We start from the raw sequence: 27,987 nt of genomic DNA, 5'->3' as shown, positions 1-27,987 counted from the left end.
TAACAGATACCCGGGAGTGAGTTACAGACTGGAATCTAATCGAGGGGTTCGGGGTGGTTTATGTATTGAATAACAGATACCCGGGAGTGAGTTACAGACTGGAATCTAATCGAGGGGTTCGGGGTGGTTTATATATAGAATAACAGATACCCGGGAGTGAGTTACAGACTGGAATCTAATCGAGGGGTTCAGTGCGATTTATGTATTGAATAACAGATACCCGGGAGTGAGTTACAGACTGGAATCTAATCGAGGGATTTGGGGTGGTTTATATATAGAATAACAGATACCCGGGACTGAGTTACAGGCTGGAATCTAATCGAGGGGTTCGGGGTGGTTTATATATAGAATAACAGATACCCGGGAGTGAGTTACAGACTGGAATCTAATCAAGGACTTCGGGGTGGTTTATATATGGAATTATAGATACCCGGGAGTGAGTTATAGACTGGAATCTAATCGAGTGGTTCAGGGTGGTTTATATATAGAACAACAGATACCCGGGAGTGAGTTACAGACTGGAATCTAATCGAGGGGTTCCGGGGGTTTATATATAGAATAACAGATACCCGTGAGTGAGCTACAGACTGGAATCTAATCGAGGGGTACGGGGTGGTTTATATATAGAATAACAGATACCCGGGAGTGAGTTACAGACTGGAATCTAATCGAGGGGTTTGGGGTGGTTTATATATAGAATAACAGATACCCGGGACTGAGTTACAGACTGAAATCTAATCGAGGGGTTCGGGGTGGTTTATATATAGAATAACAGATACCCGGGAGTGAGTTACAGACTGGAATCTAATCGAGCGGTTCGGGGTGGTTTATATACAGAATAACAGATACCCGGGAGTGAGTTACAGACTGGAATCTAATCGAGGGGTTCAGGGTGGTTTATATATAGAACAACAGATACCCGGGAGTGAGTTACAGACTGGAATCTAATCGAGGGGTTCGGGGTGGTTTATATATAGAATAACAGATACCTGGGAGTATCTTACAGACTGGAATCTAATCGAGGGTTTCAGGGTGGTTTATATATAGGATAACAGATACCCGGGAGTGAGTTACAGACTGGAATCTAATCGAGGGGTTCGGGGTGGTTTATATATAGAATCACAGATACCTGGGAGTGAGTTACAGACTGGAATCTAATCGAGTGGTTAGAGGTGGTTTATATATAGAATAACAGATACCCGGGAGTGAGTTACAGACTGGAATCTAATCGAGGGGTTCCGGGTGGTTTATATATAGAATAACAGACACTCGGAAGTGAGTTACAGACTGGAATCTAATCGAGGTGTTCGGCGTGGTTTATATATAGAATAACAGATACCTGGGAGTGAGTTACAGACTGGAATCTCAGCGAGGGGTTCGGGGTGGTTTATATATTGGATAACAGATACCCGGGAGTGAGTTACAGACTGGAATCTAATCGAGGGGTTCGGGGTGGTTTATATATAGAACAACAGATACCCGGGAGTGAGTTACAGACTGGAATCTAATCGAGGGGTTCGGGGTGGTTTATATATAGAATAACAGATCCCTGGGAGTATGTTACAGACTGGAATCTAATCGAGGGTTTTGGGGTGGTTTATATATAGGATAACAGATACCCGGGAGTGAGTTACAGACTGGAATCTAATCGAGGGGTTCGGGGTGGTTTATATATAGAATCACAGATAGCTGGGAGTGAGTTACAGGCTGGAATCTAATCGACGGGTTCGGGGGGTTCAAATATAGAATAACAGATACCCGGGAGTGAGTTACAGACTGGAATCTAATCGAGGGGTTCGGGGTGGTTTATATATAGAATTACAGATACCTGGGAGTGAGTTACAGACTGGAATCTAATCGAGGGTTTCGGGGTGGTTTATATATAGAATAACAGATACCCGGGAGTGAGTTACAGACTGGAATCTAATCGAGGGGTTTGGGGTGGTTTATATATAGAATAACAGATACCCGGGAGTGAGTTACAGACTGGAATCTAATCGAGGGGTTCGGGGTGGTTTATATACAAAATAACAGATACCCGGGAGTGAGTTACAGACTGGAATCGAATCGAGGGGTTCGGGGTGGTTTATATATAGAATAACAGATACCTGGGAGTGAGTTACAGGCTGGAATCTAATCGAGGGGTACGGGGTGGTTTATATATAGAATAACAGATACCTGGGAGTGAGTTACAGGCTGGAATCTAATCGAGGGGTTCGGGGGGTTTAAATATAGAATAACAGATACCTGGGAGTGAGTTACAGGCTGGAATCTAATCGAGGGGTTCGGGATGGTTTATATATAGAATAACAGACACCCGGGAGTGAGTTACAGACTGGAATCTAATCGTGGGGTTCGGATGGTTTATATATAGAATAACAGATACCTGGGAGTGAGTTACAGGCTGGAATCTAATCGAGGGGTACGGGGTGGTTTATATATAGAATAACAGATACCTGGGAGTGAGTTACAGGCTGGAATCTAATCGAGGGGTTTGGGGTGGTGGATATATAGAATAACAGATACCCGGGACTGAGTTACAGGCTGGAATCTAATCGAGGGGTTCGGGGTGGTTTATATATAGAATAACAGATATCCGGGAGTGAGTTACAGACTGGAATCTAATCGAGGGGTTTGGGGTGGTTTATATATAGAATAACCGATACCCGGGAGTGAATTACAGACTGGAGTCTAATCGAGGGGTTCGGGGTGGTTTATATATAGAATAACAGATACCCGGGAGTGAGTTACAGACTGGAATCTAATCGAGGGGTTCGGGGTGGTTTATATATAGAATAACAGATACTCGGGAGTGAGTTACAGACTGGAATCTAATCGAGGGGTTTGGGGTGGTTTATATATAGAACAACAGGTACCCGTGAGTGAGTTACAGACTGGAATCTAATCGAGGGGTTCGGGGTGGTTTATATATAGAATAACAGATACCCGGGAGTGAGTTACAGACTGGAATCTAATCGAGCGGTTCGTGGTGGTTTATATAAAGAATAACCGATACCCGGGAGTGAGTTACAGACTGGAATCTAATCGAGGGGTTCGGGGTGGTTTATATATAGAATAACAGATACCCGGGAGTGAGTTACAGACTGGAATCTAATCGAGGGGTTCAGGGTGGTTTATATATAGAACAACAGATACCCGGGAGTGAGTTACAGACTGGAATCTAATCGAGGGGTTCGGGGTGGTTTATATATAGAATAACAGATACCTGGGAGTATCTTACAGACTGGAATCTAATCGAGGGTTTCGAGGTGGTTTATATATAGGATAACAGATACCCGGGAGTGAGTTACAGACTGGAATCTAATCGACGGGTTCGGGGGGTTTAAATATAGAATAACAGATACCCGGGAGTGAGTTACAGGCTGGAATCTAATCGAGGGGTACGGGGTGGTTTATATGTAGAATAACAGATACCTGGGAGTGAGTTACAGGCTGGAATCTAATCGAGGGGTTTGGGGTGGTTTATATATAGAATAACAGATACCCGGGTCTGAGTTACAGGCTGGAATCTAATCAAGGGGTTCGGGGTGCTTTATATATGGAATAATAGATACCCAGGAGTGAGTTACAGACTGGAATCTAATCGAGGGGTTCAGGGTGGTTTATATATAGAATAACAGATACCCGGGAGTGAGTTACAGACTGGAGTCTAATCGAGGGGTTCGGAGTGGTTTATATATAGAATAACAGATACCTGGGAGTATGTTACAGACTGGAATCTAATCGAGGGTTTCGAGGTGGTTTATATATAGGATAACAGATTCCCGGGAGTGAGTTACAGACTGGAATCTAATCGAGGGGTTTGGGGTTCTTTATATATAGAATCACAGATACCTGGGAGTGAGTTACAGGCCGGAATCTAATCGAGGTGTTAGGGGGGTTGAAATATAGAATAACAGATACCTGGGAGTGAGTTACAGACTGGAATCTAATCGAGGGGTTCAGTGCGGTTTATATATTGAATAACAGATACCCGGGAGTGAGTTACAGACTGGAATCTAATCGAGGGGTTCAGGGTGGTTTATATATAGAACAACAGATACCCGGGAGTGAGTTACATACTGGAATCTAATCGAGGGGTTCGGGGTGGTTTATATATAGAATAACAGATACCTGGGAGTATCTTACAGACTGGAATCTAATCGAGGTGTTCGGGGGGTTGAAATATAGAATAACAGATACCTGGGAGTGAGTTACAGACTGGAATCTAATCGAGGGGTTCGGGGTGGTTTATATATAGAATAACAGATACCCGGGAGTGAGTTACAGACTGGAACCTAATCGAGGGGTTTGGGGTGGTTTATATATAGAATAACAGATACCCGGAACTGAGTTACAGACTGGAATCTAATCGAGGGGTTCGGGGTGCTTTATATATAGAATAACAGATACCCGGGAGTGAGTTACAGACTGGAATCTAATCGAGGGGTTCGGGGTGGTTTATATATAGAATAACAGATACTCGGGAGTGAGTTACAGACTGGAATCTAATCGAGGGGTTCAAGGTGGTTTATATATAGAATAACAGATACCCGGGAGTGAGTTACAGACTGGAATCTAATCGAGGGGTTCGGGGTGGTTTATATATAGAATAACAGATACCCGGGAGTGAGTTACAGGCTGGAATCTAATCGAGGGCTTCAGGGTGGTTTATATATAGAATAACAGATACCCGGGAGTGAGTTACAGACTGGAATCTAATCGAGGGGTTCGAGCTGGTTTAAATATAGAATAACAGATACCGGGGAGTGAGTTACAGACCGGAATCTAATCGAGGGGTTCGAGGTGGTTTATATATAGAATAACAGATACCCGTGAGTGAGCTACAGACTGGAATCTAATCGAGGGGTTGGGGGTGGTTTATATATAGAATAACAGACACTCGGGAGTGAGTTACAGACTGGAATCTAATCGAGGGGTTCGGGGTGGTTTATATATAGAATAACAGATACCTGGGAGTGAGTTACAGACTGGAATCTCAGCGAGGGGTTCGGGGTGGTTTATATATAGGATAACAGATACCCGGGAGTGAGTTACAGACTGGAATCTAATCGAGGGGTTCGGGGTGGTTTATATATAGAACAACAGATACCCGGGAGTGAGTTACAGACTGGAATCTAATCGAGGGGTTCGGGGTGGTTTATATATAGAATAACAGATACCTGGGAGTATGTTACAGACTGGAATCTAATCGAGTGTTTTGGGGTGGTTTATATATAGGATAACAGATACCCGGGAGTGAGTTACAGACTGGAATCTAATCGAGGGGTTCGGGGTGGTTTATATATAGAATCACAGATACCTGGGAGTGAGTTACAGGCTGGAATCTAATCGACGGGTTCGGGGGGTTCAAATATAGAATAACAGATACCCGGGAGTGAGTTACAGGCTGGAATCTAATCGAGGGGTTTGGGGTGGTTTATATGTAGAATAACAGATACCTGGGAGTGAGTTACAGGCAGGAATCTAATCGAGGGGTTTGGGGTGGTTTATATATAGAATAACAGATACCCGGGAGTGAGTTACAGACTGGAATCTAATCAAGGACTTCGGGGTGGTTTATATATGGAATTATAGATACCCGGGAGTGAGTTATAGACTGGAATCTAATCGAGGGGTTCAGGGTGGTTTATATATAGAACAACAGATACCCGGGAGTGAGTTACAGACTGGAATCTAATCGAGGGGTTCCGGGGGTTTATATATAGAATAACAGATACCCGTGAGTGAGCTACAGACTGGAATCTAATCGAGGGGTACGGGGTGGTTTATATGTAGAATAACAGATACCTGGGAGTGAGTTACAGGCAGGAATCTAATCGAGGGGTTTGGGGTGGTTTATATATAGAATAACAGATACCCGGGACTGAGTTACAGGCTGGAATCTAATCAAGGACTTCGGGGTGGTTTATATATGGAATTATAGATACCCGGGAGTGAGTTACAGACTGGAATCTAATCGAGGGGTTCAGGGTGGTTTATATATAGAACAACAGATACCCGGGAGTGAGTTACAGACTGGAATCTAATCGAGGGGTTCCGGGGGTTTATATATAGAATAACAGATACCCGTGAGTGAGCTACAGACTGGAATCTAATCGAGGGGTTCGGGGTGGTTTATATATAGAATTACAGATACCTGGGAGTGAGTTACAGACTGGAATCTAATCGAGGGTTTCGGGGTGGTTTATATATAGGATAACAGATACCCGGGAGTGAGTTACAGACTGGAATCTAATCGAGGGGTTCGGGGTGGTTTATATATAGAATAACTGATACCCGGGAGTGAGTTACAGACTGGAATCTAATCGAGGGGTTCGGGGTGGTTTATATATAGAACAACAGATACCCGGGAGTGAGTTACAGACTGGAATCTAATCGAGGGGTTCGGGGTGGTTTATATATAGAACAACAGATACCCGGGAGTGAGTTACAGACTGGAATCTAATCGAGGGGTTCGGGGTGGTTTATATATAGGATAACAGATACCCGGGAGTGAGTTACAGACTGGAATCTAATCGAGGGGTTCGGGGTGGTTTATATATAGAACAACAGATACCCGGGAGTGAGTTACAGACTGGAATCTAATCGAGGGGTTCAGTGCGGTTTATATATTGAATAATAGATACCCGGGAGTGAGTTACAGACTGGAATCTAATCGAGGGGTTCAGGGTGGTTTATATATAGAACAACAGATACCCGGGAGTGAGTTACAGACTGGAATCTAATCGAGGGGTTCGGGGTGGTTTATATATAGAATAACAGATACCTGGGAGTATCTTACAGACTGGAATCTAATCGAGGGTTTCGAGGTGGTTTATATATAGGATAACAGATACCCGGGAGTGAGTTACAGACTGGAATCTAATCGACGGGTTCGGGGGGTTTAAATATAGAATAACAGATACCCGGGAGTGAGTTACAGGCTGGAATCTAATCGAGGGGTACGGGGTGGTTTATATGTAGAATAACAGATACCTGGGAGTGAGTTACAGGATGGAATCTAATCGAGGGGTTTGGGGTGGTTTATATATAGAATAACAGATACCCGGGTCTGAGTTACAGGCTGGAATCTAATCAAGGGGTTCGGGGTGCTTTATATATGGAATAATAGATACCCAGGAGTGAGTTACAGACTGGAATCTAATCGAGGGGTTCAGGGTGGTTTATATATAGAATAACAGATACCCGGGAGTGAGTTACAGACTGGAGTCTAATCGAGGGGTTCGGAGTGGTTTATATATAGAATAACAGATACCTGGGAGTATGTTACAGACTGGAATCTAATCGAGGGTTTCGGGGTGGTTTATATATAGGATAACAGATACCCGGGAGTGAGTTACAGACTGGAATCTAATCGAGGGGTTTGGGGTTCTTTATATATAGAATCACAGATACCTGGGAGTGAGTTACAGGCCGGAATCTAATCGAGGTGTTCGGGGGGTTGAAATATAGAATAACAGATACCTGGGAGTGAGTTACAGACTGGAATCTAATCGAGGGGTTCAGTGCGGTTTATATATTGAATAACAGATACCCGGGAGTGAGTTACAGACTGGAATCTAATCGAGGGGTTCGGGGTGGTTTATATATAGAATAACAGATACCCGGGAGTGAGTTACAGACTGGAACCTAATCGAGGGGTTTGGGGTGGTTTATATATAGAATAACAGATACCCGGAACTGAGTTACAGACTGGAATCTAATCGAGGGGTTCGGGGTGCTTTATATATAGAATAACAGATACCCGGGAGTGAGTTACAGACTGGAATCTAATCGAGGGGTTCGGGGTGGTTTATATATAGAATAACAGATACTCGGGAGTGAGTTACAGACTGGAATCTAATCGAGGGGTTCAAGGTGGTTTATATATAGAATAACAGATACCCGGGAGTGAGTTACAGACTGGAATCTAATCGAGGGGTTCGGGGTGGTTTATATATAGAATAACAGATACCCGGGAGTGAGTTACAGGCTGGAATCTAATCGAGGGGTTCGGGGTGGTTTATATATAGAATAACAGATACCCGGGAGTGAGTTACAGACTGGAATCTAATCGAGGGGTTCGAGCTGGTTTAAATATAGAATAACAGATACCCGGGAGTGAGTTACAGACCGGAATCTAATCGAGGGGTTCGAGGTGGTTTATATATAGAATAACAGATACCCGTGAGTGAGCTACAGACTGGAATCTAATCGAGGGGTTGGGGGTGGTTTATATATAGAATAACAGACACTCGGGAGTGAGTTACAGACTGGAATCTAATCGAGGGGTTCGGGGTGGTTTATATATAGAATAACAGATACCTGGGAGTGAGTTACAGACTGGAATCTCAGCGAGGGGTTCGGGGTGGTTTATATATAGGATAACAGATACCCGGGAGTGAGTTACAGACTGGAATCTAATCGAGGGGTTCGGGGTGGTTTATATATAGAACAACAGATACCCGGGAGTGAGTTACAGACTGGAATCTAATCGAGGGGTTCGGGGTGGTTTATATATAGAATAACAGATACCTGGGAGTATGTTACAGACTGGAATCTAATCGAGTGTTTTGGGGTGGTTTATATATAGGATAACAGATACCCGGGAGTGAGTTACAGACTGGAATCTAATCGAGGGGTTCGGGGTGGTTTATATATAGAATCACAGATACCTGGGAGTGAGTTACAGGCTGGAATCTAATCGACGGGTTCGGGGGGTTCAAATATAGAATAACAGATACCCGGGAGTGAGTTACAGGCTGGAATCTAATCGAGGGGTACGGGGTGGTTTATATGTAGAATAACAGATACCTGGGAGTGAGTTACAGGCAGGAATCTAATCGAGGGGTTTGGGGTGGTTTATATATAGAATAACAGATACCCGGGAGTGAGTTACAGACTGGAATCTAATCAAGGACTTCGGGGTGGTTTATATATGGAATTATAGATACCCGGGAGTGAGTTATAGACTGGAATCTAATCGAGGGGTTCAGGGTGGTTTATATATAGAACAACAGATACCCGGGAGTGAGTTACAGACTGGAATCTAATCGAGGGGTTCCGGGGGTTTATATACAGAATAACAGATACCCGTGAGTGAGCTACAGACTGGAATCTAATCGAGGGGTACGGGGTGGTTTATATGTAGAATAACAGATACCTGGGAGTGAGTTACAGGCAGGAATCTAATCGAGGGGTTTGGGGTGGTTTATATATAGAATAACAGATACCCGGGACTGAGTTACAGGCTGGAATCTAATCAAGGACTTCGGGGTGGTTTATATATGGAATTATAGATACCCGGGAGTGAGTTACAGACTGGAATCTAATCGAGGGGTTCAGGGTGGTTTATATATAGAACAACAGATACCCGGGAGTGAGTTACAGACTGGAATCTAATCGAGGGGTTCCGGGGGTTTATATATAGAATAACAGATACCCGTGAGTGAGCTACAGACTGGAATCTAATCGAGGGGTTCGGGGTGGTTTATATTAAGAATAACAGACACTCGGGAGTGAGTTACAGACTGGAATCTAATCGAGGGGTTCGGGGTGGTTTATATATAGAACAACAGATACCCGGGAGTGAGTTACAGACTGGAATCTAATCGAGGGGTTCGGGGTGGTTTATATATAGAATAACAGATACCTGGGAGTGAGTTACAGACTGGAATCTAATCGAGGGGTTCGGGATGGTTTATATATAGAATTACAGATACCTGGGAGTGAGTTACAGACTGGAATCTAATCGAGGGTTTCGGGGTGGTTTATATATAGGATAACAGATACCCGGGAGTGAGTTACAGACTGGAATCTAATCGAGGGGTTCGGGGTGGTTTATATATAGAATAACTGATACCCGGGAGTGAGTTACAGACTGGAATCTAATCGAGGGGTTCGGGGTGGTTTATACATAGAACAACAGATACCCGGGAGTGAGTTACAGACTGGAATCTAATCGAGGGGTTCGGGGTGGTTTATATATAGACAACAGATACCCGGGTGTGAGTTACAGACTGGAATCTAATCGAGGGGTTCGGGGTGGTTTATATATAGGATAACAGATACCCGGGAGTGAGTTACAGACTGGAATCTAATCGAGGGGTTCGGGGTGGTTTATATATAGAACAACAGATACCCGGGAGTGAGTTACAGACTGGAATCTAATCGAGGGGTTCGGGGTGGTTTATATATAGAATAACAGATACCTGGGAGTGAGTTACAGACTGGAATCTAATCGAGGGGTTCGGGATGGTTTATATATAGAATTACAGATACCTGGGAGTGAGTTACAGACTGGAATCTAATCGAGGGTTTCGGGGTGGTTTATATATAGAATAAAAGATACCCGGGAGTGAGTTACTGACTGGAATCTAATCGAGGGATTTGGGGTGGTTTATATATAGAATAACAGATACCTGGGAGTGAGTTACAGACTGGAATCTAATCGAGGGGTTCGTGGTGGTTTATATATAGAATAACAGATACCCGGGTGTGAGTTACATACTGGAATCTAATCAAGGTGTTTGGGGTGGTTTATATATAGAATTACAGATACCTGGGAGTGAGTTACAGACTCGAATCTAATCGAGGGGTTCGGGGTGGTTTATATATAGAATAACAGATACCTGGGAGTGAGTTACAGGCTGGAATCTAATCGAGGGGTTCGGGGGGTTTAAATATAGAATAACAGATACCTGGGAGTGAGTTACAGGCTGGAATCTAATTGAGGGGTACGGGGTGGTTTATATATAGAATAACAGATACCCGGGAGTGAGTTACAGACTGGAATCTAATCGAGGGGTTCAGTGCGGTTTATATATTGAATAACAGATACCCGGGAGTGAGTTACAGACTGGAATCTAATCGAGGGGTTCGGGGTGGTTTATATATAGAATAACAGATACCCGGGAGTGAGTTACAGACTGGAATCTAATCGAGGGGTTTGGGGTGGTTTACATATAGAACAACAGGTACCCGTGAGTGAGTTACAGACTGGAATCTAATCGAGGGTTTCGGGGTGGTTTATATATAGAATAACAGATACCCGGGAGTGAGTTACAGACTGGAATCTAATCGAGGGGTTCGGGGTGGTTTATATATAGAATAACAGATACCCGGGAGTGAGTTACAGACTGGAATCTAATCGAGGGGTTCGGGGTGGTTTATATATAGAACAACAGATACCCGGGAGTGAGTTACAGACTGGAATCTAATCGAGGGGTTCGGGGTGGTTTATATATAGAACAACAGATACCCGGGAGTGAGTTACAGACTGGAATCTAATCGAGGGGTTCGGGGTGGTTTATATATAGGATAACAGATACCCGGGAGTGAGTTACAGACTGGAATCTAATCGAGGGGTTCGGGGTGGTTTATATATAGAACAACAGATACCCGGGAGTGAGTTACAGACTGGAATCTAATCGAGGGGTTTGGGGTGGTTTACATATAGAACAACAGGTACCCGTGAGTGAGTTACAGACTGGAATCTAATCGAGGGATTTGGGGTGGTTTATATATAGAATAACAGATACCTGGGAGTGAGTTACAGACTGGAATCTAATCGAGGGGTTCGGGGTGGTTTATATATAGAATAACAGATACCCGGGTGTGAGTTACATACTGGAATCTAATCAAGGTGTTTGGGGTGGTTTATATATAGAATTACAGATACCTGGGAGTGAGTTACAGACTGGAATCTAATCGAGGGGTTCGGGGTGGTTTATATATAGAATAACAGATACCTGGGAGTGAGTTACAGGCTGGAATCTAATCGAGGGGTTCGGGGGGTTTAAATATAGAATAACAGGTACCTGGGAGTGAGTTACAGGCTGGAATCTAATCGAGGGGTACGGGGTGGTTTATATATAGAATAACAGATACCCGGGAGTGAGTTACAGACTGGAATCTAATCGAGGGGTTCAGTGCGGTTTATATATTGAATAACAGATACCCGGGAGTGAGTTACAGACTGGAATCTAATCGAGGGGTTCGGGGTGGTTTATATATAGAATAACAGATACCCGGGAGTGAGTTACAGACTGGAATCTAATCGAGGGGTTTGGGGTGGTTTACATATAGAACAACAGGTACCCGTGAGTGAGTTACAGACTGGAATCTAATCGAGGGTTTCGGGGTGGTTTATATATAGAATAACAGATACCCGGGAGTGAGTTACAGACTGGAATCTAATCGAGGGGTTCGGGGTGGTTTATATATAGAATAACAGATACCCGGGAGTGAATTACAGACTGGAATCTAATCGAGGGTTTCGGGATGGTTTATATATAGAATAACAGATACCCGGGAGTGAGTTACAGACTGGAATCTAATCGAGGGGTTCGGGATGGTTTATATATAGAATAACAGATACCCGGGAGTGAGTTACAGACTGGAATCTAATCGAAGTTTTCGGAGGGGTATTTATTCATGTGTTTCCTTTCTGTGTCAGGCAACCCAAGTCAAAGCCGAGCTCTACACCCTCAACGAGAGGTTTAAACGTATCACCAGGGATAACCAGGTGATGGCCGATGAAATCCACTTCTTTCGTGAAGAGGTGGGCCGCCTTCGACAGTGCCCCATGTCGGTGAGTACCCTTTCCCCATCCCACATCCGAAACTGGTCCCGCGCCCTCCTTGAGCCTCGCTGAGCCGCCCGCCCACACAGCCAACCCGGTCCGGGACCTGGCCTCAAATTATGGCCGCCTGGTGCCTACGCAGCTTGGCATTCGACTGGGGGTGCCATCGTACTATCTCTCAACCGCTCCAGTTTCCGCGCTGTTCTTTTGCAATGAGGAGCGCAGGAAGGGGTCGGCGCGCTGTGGCGAACGTGGGGCTCAGTTTGCAGGCACCTTCCTTGCCCCTTACCTCACCCACTCTCCCTCCACCCCAACAAGGTGCTTGGAATCGCCGTGCCTCCAACCCCTCCCCCCCCACCTCCACCCCGCGCACCCCGTCCATGTGCAGTCCTGCCTCCTGACCATGTGGGGGCAGCGTTTGAGGGAGGGGCTTCTTTCTGTATTTAAGAAAGGGCTGACTCCAACATCCCCATCAACAATTGTAGAATCACATCCCTCATTGCAGAGTTTCTCATTCTGTCTACACAGACACGTCTTTCTCTCTGTCTTTCCCTCTCTCTGTCTCTCTCTCTCTCTGTTTCTACCTCTCGCTGTCTGCCACTCTCTCTCTGTTTTTATCTCTCTCTTTCTCTCACTCTCTCTCTTACTCTCTCTGTCTCACTCTCTCTCTCTAACTCTCTCTCTGTCTCCCTCTCTATCTCTGTCTCTAACAATCTCTCTTTCTTTCTCTGTCTCTCTCTCTTTGACCCTAACTCAATCTCTCTCTGTCTCTCTCTCCCTGTTGCACTCTCCATATCTCTGTCTCTTTGACTCTCTCTGTCCTCTCTCTCTTTCTCTCTGTCTTTAACTCTCTGTCCCTAACTCTCCCTATCTCCCCCCTCTCTCTCTCTGCCTATCTCTCACTGTCCCTCTCGCTCTGTCCCTTTCTGTCTCCCTCTCTGCCTCTCTCTCTCTCTGTCCCTCACCCTCTCTCTATCTCCTCCTCTCTCTCTCTGCCTCTCTCTCTCTGTCCCTCTCTCTCTGCCTCCCTCACTGTCTCTCTCTCTGTCTCTCTCTCTCTCTGTCTCTCTCTCTCTGTCCCTCTCTGTCTCCCTCTCTGCCTCTCTCTCTCTGTCCCTCTCTGTCTCCCTCTCTGCCTCTCGCTCTCTGTCCCTAAGTCTCGCTCTATCTCCTCCTCTCTCTCTCTGCCTCTCTCTCTTTGTCCCTCTCTCTCTCCCTCTCTCTGCCTCCCTCTCTGTCTCTCTCTCTCTCTGCCTCTCTCTCACTGCCTCTCTCTCTCTGTCTCCCTCTCTGCCTCTCTCTGTCTCCCTCTCTGCCTCTCTCTCTCACTGCATCTCTCTCTCTGTCTCTCGCTGTCTCCCTCTCTGCCTCTCTCTCTCTGTCCCTCTCTGTCTCTCGCTATCTCCCTCTCTGCCTCTCTCTCACTGCCTCTCTGCCTCTCTCTCTCTGTCCCTCTCTGTCTCTCGCTGTCTCCCTCTCTGCCTCTCTCTCACTGCCTCTCTCTCTCTGTCTCTCGCTGTCTCCCTCTTTGCCTCTCTCTCTCTGTCCCTCTCTGTCTCTCTCTGTCTCCGTCTCTGTCTCTCTCTCACTGCCTCTCTCTCTCTGTCCCTCTCTGTCTATCTCTGTCTCCCTCTCTGTCTCTCTCTCACTGCCTCTCTCTCTCTGTCCCTCTCTGTCTCTCTCTGTCTCACTGCCTCTCTCTCTCTGTCCCTCTCTCTCTCTCTCTCTGTCTCCTTCTCTGCCTCTCTATCTCTGTCTCCCTCTCTCTCTGTCTCCTTCTCTGTCTCTATCTGTCTCTCTCTCACTGCCTCTCTCTCTCTGTCCCTCTCTGTCTCTATCTGTCTCCCTCTCTGCCTCTCTCTCTCTGTCCCTCTCTGTCTCTCGCTGTCTCCCTCTCTGCCTCTCTCTCTCTGTCTCTCTGCTGCTATAACGCTGAGTCACAGCTCCCCTCACCACCCTCATTCCTCAGGACAGCCCTCCCACCAGCAGCCCCAGACCTGCCGCTACTCCATGTACCCAAATTTGGTCAGAGGAATGTGAAGATGTCAGAGGTCAGGCTCTTGTTTGAGTTGAGATGTTCCATTCTTTTGCACAGTCTCTCTCTCTCTGTCTGTCTCTCCATCTCTCTCTTTTCATTTTTCTATCACTATCTTTCTCTCTGTCTGACTCTGTGTCTCCCTCTGAATGTGTGTACATCTCTTTCTCTCTCTCCCTCTGTCTCTCTCCTTCTCTGTCTCTCTCTCTCTCACTTTCACTGCAATATATGAGTCTATGGCATGGTGTTAACCATTGACAGGCCCTGGGTATATATCAAGCAAGATTTGGGATATATCAGAGTGTTACAGTGAGGGGTGTGGGGTATATCAGAGTGTTACAGTGAGGGGTGTGGGTTATATCAGAGTGTTACAGTGAGGGGTGTGGGGTATATCAGAGTGTTACAGTGAGGGGTGTGGGGTATATCAGAGTGTTACAGTGAGGGGTGTGGGGTATATCAGAGTGTTATAGTGAGGGGTGTGGGGTATATCAGAGTGTTAAAGTGAGGGGTGTGGGATATATCAGTGTTACAGTGAGGGGTGTGGGGTATATCAGAGTGTTACAGTGAGGGGTGTGGGTTATATCAGAGTGTTAAAGTGAGGGGTGTGGGATATATCAGAGTGTTACAGTGAGGTGTGCGGGGTATATCAGTGTTACAGTGAGGGGTGTGGGGTATATCAGTGTTACATTGAGGGGTGTGGGATATATCAGAGTGTTACAGTGAGGGGTGTGGGGTATATCAGTGTTACAGTGAGGGGTGTGGAGTATATCAGTGTTACAGTGAGGGGCGTGGGGTATATCAGTGTTACAGTGAGGGGTGTGGGATATATCAGAGTGTTACAGTGAGGGGTGTGGGGTATATCAGTGTTACAGTGAGGGGTGTGGAGTATATCAGTGTTACAGTGAGGGGCGTGGGGTATATCAGTGTTACAGTGAGAGGTATGTCAGAGTGTTACAGTGAGGGGTGTGGGGTATATCAGTGTTAGTGAGGTTTGTGGGGTATATCAGTGTTACAGTGAGCGGTGTGGGGTATATCAGTGTCACAGGGAGGGGTTTCGGGGTATATCAGTGTTACAGTGAGGGGTGTGGGTATATCAGTGTTACAGGGAGGGGTGTGGGGTATATCAGTGTTACAGTGAGGGGTGTGGAGTATATCAGTGTTACAGTGAGGGGCGTGGGGTATATCAGTGTTACAGTGAGAGGTATGTCAGAATGTTACAGTGAGGGGTGTGGGGTATATCAGTGTTACAGTGAGGTTTGTGGGGTATATCAGTGTTACAGTGAGCGGTGTGGGGTATATCAGTGTCACAGGGAGGGGTCTCGGGGTATATCAGTGTTTCAGTGAGGGGTGTGGGTATATCAGTGTTACAGGGAGGGGTGTGGTGTATATCAGTGTTGCAGGGAGGGGTGAGGGGTATATCAGTGTGACAGTGAGGGGTGTGGGTATATCAGTGTTACAGGGAAGGGTGTGGGGTATATCAGAGTGTTACAGTGAGGGGTGTGGGGTACATCAGTGTTACAGGGAGGGGTGTGGGGTATATCAGAGTGTTTCAGTGAGGGGTGTGGGGTATATCAGTGTTGCAGGGAGGGGTGTGGGGAATATCAGTGTGACAGTGAGGGGTGTGGGATATATCAGTGTTACAGGGAGGGGTGTGGGGAATATCAGTGTGACAGTGAGGGGTGTGGAGTATATCAGTGTTACAGTGAGGGGTGTGGGGTACATCAGTGTTACAGGGAGGGGTGTGGGGTATATCAGAGTGTTTCAGTGAGGGGTGTGGGGTATATCAGTGTTGCAGGGAGGGGTGTGGGGAATATCAGTGTGACAGTGAGGGGTGTGGGGTACATCAGTGTTACAGGGAGGGGTGTGGGGTATATCAGAGTGTTTCAGTGAGGGGTGTGGGATATATCAGAGTGTTACAGTGAGGGGTGTGGGGTATATCAGTGTTACAGGGAAGGGTGTGGGGTATATCAGAGTGTTACAGTGAGGGGTATGGGGTACATCAGTGTTACAAGGAGGGGTGTGGGGTATATCAGAGTGTTTCAGTGAGGGGTGTGGGGTATATCAGTGTTGCAGGGAGGGGTGTGGGGAATATCAGTGTGACAGTGAGGGGTGTGGGGTACATCAGTGTTGCAGGGAGGGGTGTGGGGAATATCAGTGTGACAGTGAGGGGTGTGGGTATATCAGTGTTACAGGGAGGGGTGTGGGGTATATCACTGTTACAGGGAGGGGTGTGGGATATATCAGAGTGTTACAGTGAGGGGTGTGGGGTATATCAGTGTTACAGTGAGGGGTGTGGAGTATATCAGTGTTACAGTGAGGGGCGTGGGGTATATCAGTGTTACAGTGAGAGGTATGTCAGAGTGTTACAGTGAGGGGTGTGGGGTATATCAGTGTTAGTGAGGTTTGTGGGGTATATCAGTGTTACAGTGAGCGGTGTGGGGTATATCAGTGTCACAGGGAGGGGTCTCGGGGTATATCAGTGTTACAGTGAGGGGTGTGGGTATATCAGTGTCACAGGGAGGGGTTTCGGGGTATATCAGTGTTACAGTGAGGGGTGTGGGTATATCAGTGTTACAGCGAGGGGTGTGGGGTATATCAGTGTTACAGTGAGGGGTGTGGAGTATATCAGTGTTACAGTGAGGGGCGTGGGGTATATCAGTGTTACAGTGAGAGGTATGTCAGAATGTTACAGTGAGGGGTGTGGGGTATATCAGTGTTACAGTGAGGTTTGTGGGGTATATCAGTGTTACAGTGAGCGGTGTGGGGTATATCAGTGTCACAGGGAGGGGTCTCGGGGTATATCAGTGTTTCAGTGAGGGGTGTGGGTATATCAGTGTTACAGGGAGGGGTGTGGTGTATATCAGTGTTGCAGGGAGGGGTGAGGGGTATATCAGTGTGACAGTGAGGGGTGTGGGTATATCAGTGTTACAGGGAAGGGTGTGGGGTATATCAGAGTGTTACAGTGAGGGGTGTGGGGTACATCAGTGTTACAGGGAGGGGTGTGGGGTATATCAGAGTGTTTCAGTGAGGGGTGTGGGGTATATCAGTGTTGCAGGGAGGGGTGTGGGGAATATCAGTGTGACAGTGAGGGGTGTGGGGTACATCAGTGTTACAGGGAGGGGTGTGGGGTATATCAGAGTGTTTCAGTGAGGGGTGTGGGATATATCAGAGTGTTACAGTGAGGGGTGTGGGGTATATCAGTGTTGCAGGGAGGGGTGTGGGGAATATCAGTGTGACAGTGAGGGGTGTGGAGTATATCAGTGTTACAGTGAGGGGTGTGGGGTACATCAGTGTTACAGGGAGGGGTGTGGGGTATATCAGAGTGTTTCAGTGAGGGGTGTGGGGTATATCAGTGTTGCAGGGAGGGGTGTGGGGAATATCAGTGTGACAGTGAGGGGTGTGGGGTACATCAGTGTTACAGGGAGGGGTGTGGGGTATATCAGAGTGTTTCAGTGAGGGGTGTGGGATATATCAGAGTGTTACAGTGAGGGGTGTGGGGTATATCAGTGTTACAGGGAAGGGTGTGGGGTATATCAGAGTGTTACAGTGAGGGGTATGGGGTACATCAGTGTTACAGGGAGGGATGTGGGGTATATCAGAGTGTTTCAGTGAGGGGTGTGGGGTATATCAGTGTTGCAGGGAGGGGTGTGGGGAATATCAGTGTGACAGTGAGGGGTGTGGGGTACATCAGTGTTACAGGGAGGGGTGAGGGGTATATCAGAGTGTTTCAGTGAGGGGTGTGGGGTATACCAGAGTGTTACAGTGAGGGGTGTGCAATATATCAGAGTGTTACAGTGAGGGGTGTGGGGTATATCAGAGTATTACAGTGAGGGGTGTGGGGTATATCAGAGTGTTACAGTGAGGGGTGTGGGATATATCAGAGTGTGACAGTGAGGGGTGTGGGGCTATATCAGAGTGTGACAGTGAGGGGTGTGGGGTATATCGGAGTGTTACAGGGAGGGGTGTGGGGTATATCAGTGTTACAGTGAGGGGTGTGGGTTATATGAGAGTGTTACAGTGATGGGTGTGGGGTATATCAGAGTGTTCCAGTGAGGGGTGTGGGGTATATCAGAGTGTTATAGTGAGGGGTGTGGGACCTACCAGAGTGTGTGAGTGAGGGGTGTGGGGTATATCAGAGTGTTACAGGGAGCGGCGTGGTGTATATCAGTGTTACAGGGAGGGGTGTGGGGTATATCAGTGTTAGAGGGAGGGGTGTGGGGTATATCAAAGTGTTACAGTGAGGGGTGTGGGATATATCAGAGTGTTACAGTGAGGGGTGTGGGATATATCAGAGTGTTACAGTGAGGAGTGTGGGATATATCAGAGTGTTACAGTGAGGGGTGTGGGTATATCAGAGTGTTACAGTGAGGGGTGTGGGATATATCAGAGTGTTACAGTGAGGGGTGTGGGGTAAATCAGAGTGTTACAGTGAGGGGTGTGGGGTATATCAGTGTTACAGTGAGGGGTGTGAGGTATATCATTGTTACAGGGAGGGGTGTGGGGTATATCAAAGTGTTACAGTGAGGGGTGTGGGGTATATCAGTGTTACAGTGAGGGGTGTGTATATCAGTGTTACAGTGAGGGGCGTGGGGTATATCAGTGTTACAGTGAGGGGTGTGGGATATATCAGAGTGTTACAGTGAGGGGTGTGGGGTATATCAGTGTTACAGTGAAGGGTGTGGAGTATATCAGTGTTACAGTGAGGGGCGTGGGGTATATCAGTGTTGCAGGGAGGGGTGTGGGGAATATCAGTGTGACAGTGAGGGGTGTGGGGTACATCAGTGTTACAGGGAGGGGTGAGGGGTATATCAGAGTGTTTCAGTGAGGGGTGTGGGGTATATCAGTGTTGCAGGGAGGGGTGTGGGGAATATCAGTGTGACAGTGAGGGGTGTGGGTATATCAGTGTTACAGGGAGGGGTGTGGGGTATATCACTGTTACAGGGAGGGGTGTGGTGTATATCAGTGTTACAGGGAGGGGTGTGGGGTATATCAGAGTGTTACAGTGAGGGGTGTGGGGAATATCAGAGCGTTACAGTGAAGGGTGTGGGGTATATCAGTGTTACAGTGAGGGGTGTGGGATATATCAGAGTGTTACAGTGAGGGGTGTGGGTATATCAGAGTGTTACAGTGAGGGGTGTGGGATATATCAGAGTGTTACAGTGAGGGGTGTGGGTATATCAGAGTGTTACAGTGAGGGGTGTGGGATATATCAGAGTGTTACAGTGAGGGGAGTGGGGTAAATCAGAGTGTTACAGTGAGGGGTGTGGGGTATATCAGTGTTACAGTGAGGGGTGTGAGGTATATCATTGTTACAGGGAGGGGTGTGGGGTATATCAAAGTGTTACAGTGAGGGGTGTGGGGTATATCAGTGTTACAGTGAGGGGTGTGTATATCAGTGTTACAGTGAGGGGCGTGGGGTATATCAGTGTTACAGTGAGGGGTGTGGGATATATCAGAGTGTTACAGTGAGGGGTGTGGGGTATATCAGTGTTACAGTGAAGGGTGTGGAGTATATCAGTGTTACAGTGAGGGGCGTGGGGTATATCAGTGTTACAGTGAGAGGTATGTCAGAGTGTTACAGTGAGGGGTGTGGGGTATATCAGTGTTACAGTGAGGTTTGTGGGGTATATCAGTGTTACAGTGAGCGGTGTGGGGTATATCAGTGTCACAGGGAGGGGTTTCGGGGTATATCAGTGTTACAGTGAGGGGTGTGGGTATATCAGTGTTACAGGGAGGGGTGTGGTGTATATCAGTGTTGCAGGGAGGGGTGTGGGGTATATCAGTGTGACAGTGAGGGGTGTGGGTATATCAGTGTTACAGGGAAGGGTGTGGGGTATATCAGAGTGTTACAGTGAGGGGTGTGGGGTACATCAGTGTTACAGGGAGGGGTGTGGGGTATATCAGAGTGTTTCAGTGAGGGGTGTGGGGTATATCAGTGTTGCAGGGAGGGGTGTGGGGAATATCAGTGTGACAGTGAGGGGTGTGGGGTACATCAGTGTTACAGGGAGGGGTGTGGGGAAAATCAGAGTGTTTCAGTGAGGGGTGTGGGATATATCATAGTGTTACAGTGAGGGGTGTGGGGTATATCAGTGTTGCAGGGAGGGGTGTGGGGAATATCAGTGTGACAGTGAGGGGTGTGGAGTATATCAGTGTTACAGTGAGGGGTGTGGGGTACATCAGTGTTACAGGGAGGGGTGTGGGGTATATCGGAGTGTTTCAGTGAGGGGTGTGGGGTATATCAGTGTTGCAGGGAGGGGTGTGGGGAATATCAGTGTGACAGTGAGGGGTGTGGGGTACATCAGTGTTACAGGGAGGGGTGTGGGGTATATCAGAGTGTTTCAGTGAGGGGTGTGGGATATATCAGAGTGTTACAGTGAGGGGTGTGGGGTATATCAGTGTTACAGGGAAGGGTGTGGGGTATATCAGAGTGTTACAGTGAGGGGTATGGGGTACATCAGTGTTACAGGGAGGGGTGTGGGGTATATCAGAGTGTTTCAGTGAGGGGTGTGGGGTATATCAGTGTTGCAGGGAGGGGTGTGGGGAATATCAGTGTGACAGTGAGGGGTGTGGGGTACATCAGTGTTACAGGGAGGGGTGAGTGGTATATCAGAGTGTTTCAGTGAGGGGTGTGGGGTATATCAGTGTTGCAGGGAGGGGTGTGGGGAATATCAGTGTGACAGTGAGGGGTGTGGGTATATCAGTGTTACAGGGAGGGGTGTGGGGTATATCACTGTTACAGGGAGGGGTGTGGTGTATATCAGTGTTACAGGGAGGGGTGTGGGGTATATCAGAGTGTTACAGTGAGGGGTGTGGGGAATATCAGAGCATTACAGTGAAGGGTGTGGGGTATATCAGTGTTACAGTGAGGGGTGCGGGATATCAGAATGTTTCAGTGAGGGGTGGGGGGTATATCAGTGCTACAGTGAGGGGTGTGGGGTATATCAGAGTGTTACAGTGAGGGGTGTGGGGTATATCAGTGTTACAGTGATGGGTGTGGGGTATATCAGTGTTACAGTGAGGAGTGTGGGGTATATCAGTGTTACAGTAAAGGGTGTGGGGTATATCAGTGTTACAGTGAGGGGTGTGGGGTATATCAGTGTTACAGGGAGGGGTGTGGGGTATATCAGTGTTACAGTGAGGAGTGTGGGGTATATCAGTGTTACAGTGAGGTGTGTGGGGTATATCAGTGTTACAGTGAGGGGTGTGGAGTTTATCAGTGTTACAGGGAGGGGTGTGGGGTATATCAGAGTGTTAAAGTGAAGGGTGTGGGGTATATCAGTGTTACAGGGAGGGGTGTGGGGTATATCAGTGTTCCAGTGAGTGGTGTGGGGTATATCAATGTTACAGGGAGGGGTGTGGGGTATATCAGTGTTGCAGGGAGGGGTGTGGGGTATATCAGTGTTGCAGTGAGGGGTGTGGGGTATATCAGTGTTACAGGGAGGGGTGTGGGGTATATCAGAGTGTTACAGTGAGGGGTGTGGGGTATATCAGTGTTACAGGGAGGGGTGTGGGGTATATCAGTGTTCCAGTGAGTGGTGTGGGTATATCAGTGTTATAGGGAGGGGTGTGGGGTATATCAGTGTTACAGGGAGGGGTGTGGGGTATATCAGAGGGTTACAGTGAAGGGTGTGGGGTATATCAATGTTAGAGGGAGGGGTGTGGTATATCAGTGTTACAGTGAGGAGTGTGGGGTATATCAGTGTTGCAGTGAGGGGTGTGGGTATATCAGTGTTACAGGGAGGGGTGTGGGGTATATCAGAGTGTTACAGTGAGGGGTGTGGGGTATTTCAGTATTACAGGGAGGGGTGTGGGGTATATCAGTGTTACAGGGAGGGGTGTGGGCTATATCAGTGTTACAGTGAGGTGTGTGGGGTATATCAGTGTTACAGTGAGGGGCGTGGGGTATATCAGTGTAACAGTGAGGGGTGTGGGTATGTCAGAGTGTTACAGTGAGGTGTGTGGGGTATATCAGAGTGTTACTGCGAGGGGTGGGGGTATATCAGAGTGTTACACTGAGGGGTGTGGGGTATACCAGAGTGTTACAGTGAGGGGTGTGCAATATATCAGAGTGTTACAGTGAGGGGTGTGGGGTATATCAGAGCATTACAGTGAGGGGTGTGGGGTATATCAGAGTGTTACAGTGAGGGGTGTGGGATATATCAGAGTGTGACAGTGAGGGGTGTGGGGCTATATCAGAGTGTGACAGTGAGGGGTGTGGGGTATATCGGAGTGTTACAGGGAGGGGTGTGGGGTATATCAGTGTTACAGTGAGGGGTGTGGGTTATATGAGAGTGTTACAGTGAGGGGTGTGGGGTATATCAGAGTGTTATAGTGAGTGGTGTGGGGTATATCAGAGTGTTACAGTGAGGGTTGTGGGACCTACCAGAGTGTGTGAGTGAGGGGTGTGGGGTATATCAGAGTGTTACAGGGAGCGGCGTGGTGTATATCAGTGTTACAGGGAGGGGTGTGGGGTATATCAGTGTTAGAGGGAGGGGTGTGGGGTATATCAAAGTGTTACAGTGAGGGGTGTGGGATATATCAGAGTGTTACAGTGAGGGGTGTGGGATATATCAGAGTGTTACAGTGAGGGGTGTGGGATATATCAGAGTGTTACAGTGAGGGGTGTGGGTATATCAGAGTGTTACAGTGAGGGGTGTGGGATATATCAGAGTGTTACAGTGAGTGGTGTGTGGTAAATCACAGTGTTACAGTGAGGGGTGTGGGGTATATCAGTGTTACAGTGAGGGGTGTGAGGTATATCATTGTTACAGGGAGGGGTGTGGGGTATATCAAAGTGTTACAGTGAGGGGTGTGGGGTATATCAGTGTTACAGTGAGGGGTGTGTATATCAGTGTTACAGTGAGGGGCGTGGGGTATATCAGTGTTACAGTGAGGGGTGTGGGATATATCAGAGTGTTACAGTGAGGGGTGTGGGGTATATCAGTGTTACAGTGAGGGGTGTGGAGTATATCAGTGTTACAGTGAGGGGCATGGGGTATATCAGTGTTACAGTGAGAGGTATGTCAGAGTGTTACAGTGAGGGGTGTGGGGTATATCAGTGTTACAGTGAGGTTTGTGGGGTATATCAGTGTTACAGTGAGCGGTGTGGGGTATATCAGTGTCACAGGGAGGGGTTTCGGGGTATATCAGTGTTACAGTGAGGGGTGTGGGTATATCAGTGTTACAGGGAGGGGTGTGGTGTATATCAGTGTTGCAGGGAGGGGTGTGGGGTATATCAGTGTGACAGTGAGGGGTGTGGGTATATCAGTGTTACAGGGAGGGGTGTGGTGTATATCAGAGTGTTACAGTGAGGGGTGTGGGGTACATCAGTGTTACAGGGAGGGGTGTGCGGTATATCAGAGTGTTTCAGTGAGGGGTGTGGGGTATATCAGTGTTGCAGGGAGGGGTGTGGGGAATATCAGTGTGACAGTGAGGGGTGTGGGGTACATCAGTGTTACAGGGAGGGGTGTGGGGTATATCAGAGTGTTTCAGTGAGGGGTGTGGGGTATATCAGTGTTACAGTGAGGGGTATGGGGTGTATCAGAGTGTTACAGTGAGGGGTGTGGGTATATCAGTGTTGCAGGGAGGGGTGTGGGGAATATCAGTGTGACAGTGAGGGGTGTGGAGTATATCAGTGTTACAGTGAGGGGCGTGGGGTATATCAGTGTTACAGTGAGAGGTATGTCAGAGTGTTACAGTGAGGGGTGTGGGGTATATCAGTGTTACAGTGAGGTTTGTGGGGTATATCAGTGTTACAGTGAGGGGTGTGGATATATCAGTGTTACAGGGAGGGGTGTGGGGTATATCAGTGTTACAGGGAGGGGTGTGGTGTATATCAGTGTTACAGGGAGGGGTGTGGGGTATATCAGAGTGTTACAGTGAGGGGTGTGGGGAATATCAGAGCGTTACAGTGAAGGGTGTGGGGTATATCAGTGTTACAGTGAGGGGTGCGGGATATCAGAATGTTTCAGTGAGGGGTGGGGGGTATATCAGTGCTACAGTGAGGGGTGTGGGGTATATCAGAGTGTTACAGTGAGGGGTGTGGGGTATATCAGTGTTACAGTGAGGGGTGTGGGGTATATCAGTGTTACAGTGAGGGGTGTGGGGTATATCAGTGTTACAGTGAGGGGTGTGGAGTTTATCAGTGTTACAGGGAGGGGTGTGGGGTATATCAGAGTGTTACAGTGAGGGGTGTGGGGTATATCAGTGTTACAGGGAGGGGTGTGGGGTATATCAGTGTTCCAGTGAGTGGTGTGGGGTATATCAATGTTACAGGGAGGGGTGTGGGGTATATCAGTGTTGCAGGGAGGGGTGTGGGTATATCAGTGGTGCAGTGAGGGGTGTGGGGTATATCAGTGTTACAGGGAGGGGTGTGGGGTATATCAGAGTGTTACAGTGAGGGGTGTGGGGTATATCAGTGTTACAGGGAGGGGTGTGGGGTATATCAGTGTTCCAGTGAGTGGTGTGGGTATATCAGTGTTACAGGGAGGGGTGTGGGGTATATCAGTGTTACAGGGAGGGGTGTGGGGTATATCAGAGGGTTACAGTGAAGGGTGTGGGGTATATCAGTGTTACAGTGAGGGGTGTGGGGTATATCAGTGTTGCAGTGAGGGGTGTGGGTATATCAGTGTTACAGGGAGGGGTGTGGGGTATATCAGAGGGTTACAGTGAAGGGTGTGGGGTATATCAATGTTAGAGGGAGGGGTGTGGGGTATATCAGTGTTACAGTGAGGAGTGTGGGGTATATCAGTGTTGCAGTGAGGGGTGTGGGTATATCAGTGTTACAGGGAGGGGTGTGGGGTATATCAGAGTGTTACAGTGAGGGGTGTGGGGTATTTCAGTGTTACAGGGAGGGGTGTGGGGTATATCAGTGTTACAGGGAGGGGTGTGGGCTATATCAGTGTTACAGGGAGGGGTGTGGGGTATATCAGTGTTACAGTGAGGGGTGTGGGGTATATCAGTGTTACAGTGAGGTGTGTGGGGTATATCAGTGTTACAGTGAGGGGCGTGGGGTATATCAGTGTTACAGTGAGGGGTGTGGGTATGTCAGAGTGTTACAGTGAGGGGTGTGGGGTATATCAGAGTGTTCCAGTGAAGGGTGTGGGGTATATCAGCGTTACAGGGAGGGGCGTGGTGTATATCAGTGTTTCCGGGAGGGGTGTGGGGTATATAAGTGTTACAGGGAGGGGTGTGGGATATATCAGAGTGTTACAGCGAGGGGTGGGGGTATATCAGAGTGTTACACTGAGGGCTGTGGTTTATATCAGAGTGTTACAGTGAGGGGTGTGGGGTATATCAATGTTAGAGGGAGGGGTGTGGGGTATATCAGTGTTACAGTGAGGGGTGTGGGGTATATCAGTGTTGCAGTGAGGGGTGTGGGTATATCAGTGTTACAGGGAGGGGTGTGGGGTATATCAGAGTGTTACAGTGAGGGGTGTGGGGTATTTCAGTGTTACAGGGAGGGTTGTGGGGTATATCAGTGTTACAGGGAGGGGTGTGGGGTATATCAGTGTTACAGGGAGGGGTGTGGGGTATATCAGTGTTACAGTGAGGGCTGTGGGGTATATCAGTGTTACAGTGAGGTGTGTGGGGTATATCAGTGTTACAGTGAGGGGCGTGGGGTATATCAGTGTTACAGGGAGGGGTGTGGGGTATATCAGTGTTACAGGGAGGGGTGTGGGGTATATCAGTGTTACAGTGAGGGGTGTGGGTATGTCAGTGTTACAGTGAGGGGTGTGGGGTATATCAGAGTGTTCCAGTGAAGGGTGTGGGGTATATCAGCGTCACAGGGAGGGGCGTGGTGTATATCAGTGTTTCCGGGAGTGTTGTGGGGTATATCAGTGTTACAGGGAGGGGTGTGGGATATATCAGAGTGTTACAGCGAGGGATGGAGGTATATCAGAGTGTTACACTGAGGGCTGTGGGTTATATCAGAGTGTTACAGTGAGGGGTGTGGGATATATCAGAGTGTGACAATGAGGGATGTGGGGTATAGCAGAGTGTTACAGGGAGGGGTGTGGGGTATATCAGTGTTACAGTGAGGGGTCTGTGGTATATCGGTGTTACAGGAAGGGGTGTGGGGTATATGAGTGTGTTACAGTGAGTGGTGTGGGATATATCAGTGTTACAGGGAGGGGTGTGGGATATATCAGAGTGTTAAAGCGAGGGGTGTCGGGTATATCAGAGTGTTACAGTGAGGGGTGTGGGGTATACCAGAGTGTTACAGTGAGGGGTGTGGGATATATCAGAGTGTTACAGTGAGGGGTGTGGGGTATATCAGAGTATTACAGGGAGGGGTGTGGGGTATATCAGAGTGTTAAAGTGAGGGGTGTGGGATATATCAGAGTGTGACAGTGAGGTGTGTGGGGCTATATCAGAGTGTGACAGTGAGGGGTGTGGGGTATATCAGAGTGTTACAGGGAGGGGTGTGGGGTATATCAGTGTTACAGTGAGGGTTGTGGGTTATATGAGAGTGTTACAGTGAGGGGTGTGGGGTATATCAGAGTGTTACAGTGAGGGGTGTGGGGTATATCAGAGTGTTACAGTGAGGGGTGTGGGACCTATCAGAGTGTGTGAGTGAGGGGTGTGGGGTATATCAGAGTGTTACAGGGAGCGGCGTGGTGTATATCAGTGTTACAGGGAGGGGTGTGGGGTACATCAGTGTTAGAGGGAGGGGTATGGGGTATATCAAAGTGTTACAGTGAGGGGTGTGGGTATATCAGAGTGTTACAGTGAGGGGTGTGGGATATATCAGAGTGTTACAGTGAGGGGTGTGGGGTAAATCAGAGTGTTACAGTGAGGGGTGTGGGGTATATCAGTGTTACAGTGAGGGGTGTGGGGTATGTCAGTGTTACAGTGAGGGGTGTGAGGTATATCAGTGTTACAGGGAGGGGTGTGGGGTATATCAAAGTGTTACAGTGAGGGGTGTGGGATATATCAGAGTGTTACAGTGAGAGGTGTGGGATATATCAGAGTGTTACAGTGAGGGGTGTGGGGTATATCAGTGTTACAGTGAGGGGTGTGGAGTATATCAGTGTTACAGGGAGGAGTGTGGGGTATATCAGTGTTACATGGAGGGGTGTGGGGTATATCAGTGTGTTACAGAGGGGTGTGGGTTATATCAGAGTGTTACAGTAAGGGGTGTGGCGTATATCAGTGTTACAGTGAAGGGTGTGGGGTATATCAGAGTGTTACAGTGAAGGGTGTGGGATATATCAGAGTGTTACAGTGAGGGGTGTGGGGTATATCAGAGTGTTACAGTGAGGGGTGTGGGGTATATCAGTGTTACAGTGAGGGGTGTGGGTATATCAGAGTGTTACAGTGAGGGGTGTGGGATATATCAGAGTGTTACAGTGAGGGGTGTGGG

At 47.8% G+C, this 27,987-nt stretch overlaps 1 protein-coding gene across 3 annotated transcripts in view; it reads left to right on the top strand.

The window, feature by feature from the left end:
• LOC140398955 (uncharacterized) overlaps positions 1-27,987 on the top strand; it is a 589,803-nt gene that overhangs the window by 206,207 nt on the left and 355,609 nt on the right. For all 3 annotated transcript variants that reach the window (XM_072487952.1, XM_072487954.1, XM_072487953.1), the window contains one exon: positions 12,461-12,595. In XM_072487952.1, the coding sequence (XP_072344053.1) occupies positions 12,461-12,595 (135 nt within the window). The remainder of the gene's footprint in view (positions 1-12,460; positions 12,596-27,987) is intronic.

Source organism: Scyliorhinus torazame, chromosome 22 (genome assembly GCF_047496885.1).
Source record: "Scyliorhinus torazame isolate Kashiwa2021f chromosome 22, sScyTor2.1, whole genome shotgun sequence".
Classification (NCBI taxonomy): Eukaryota; Metazoa; Chordata; class Chondrichthyes; order Carcharhiniformes; family Scyliorhinidae; genus Scyliorhinus; species Scyliorhinus torazame.
This window is presented reverse-complemented; position numbering and strand designations above follow the sequence as displayed.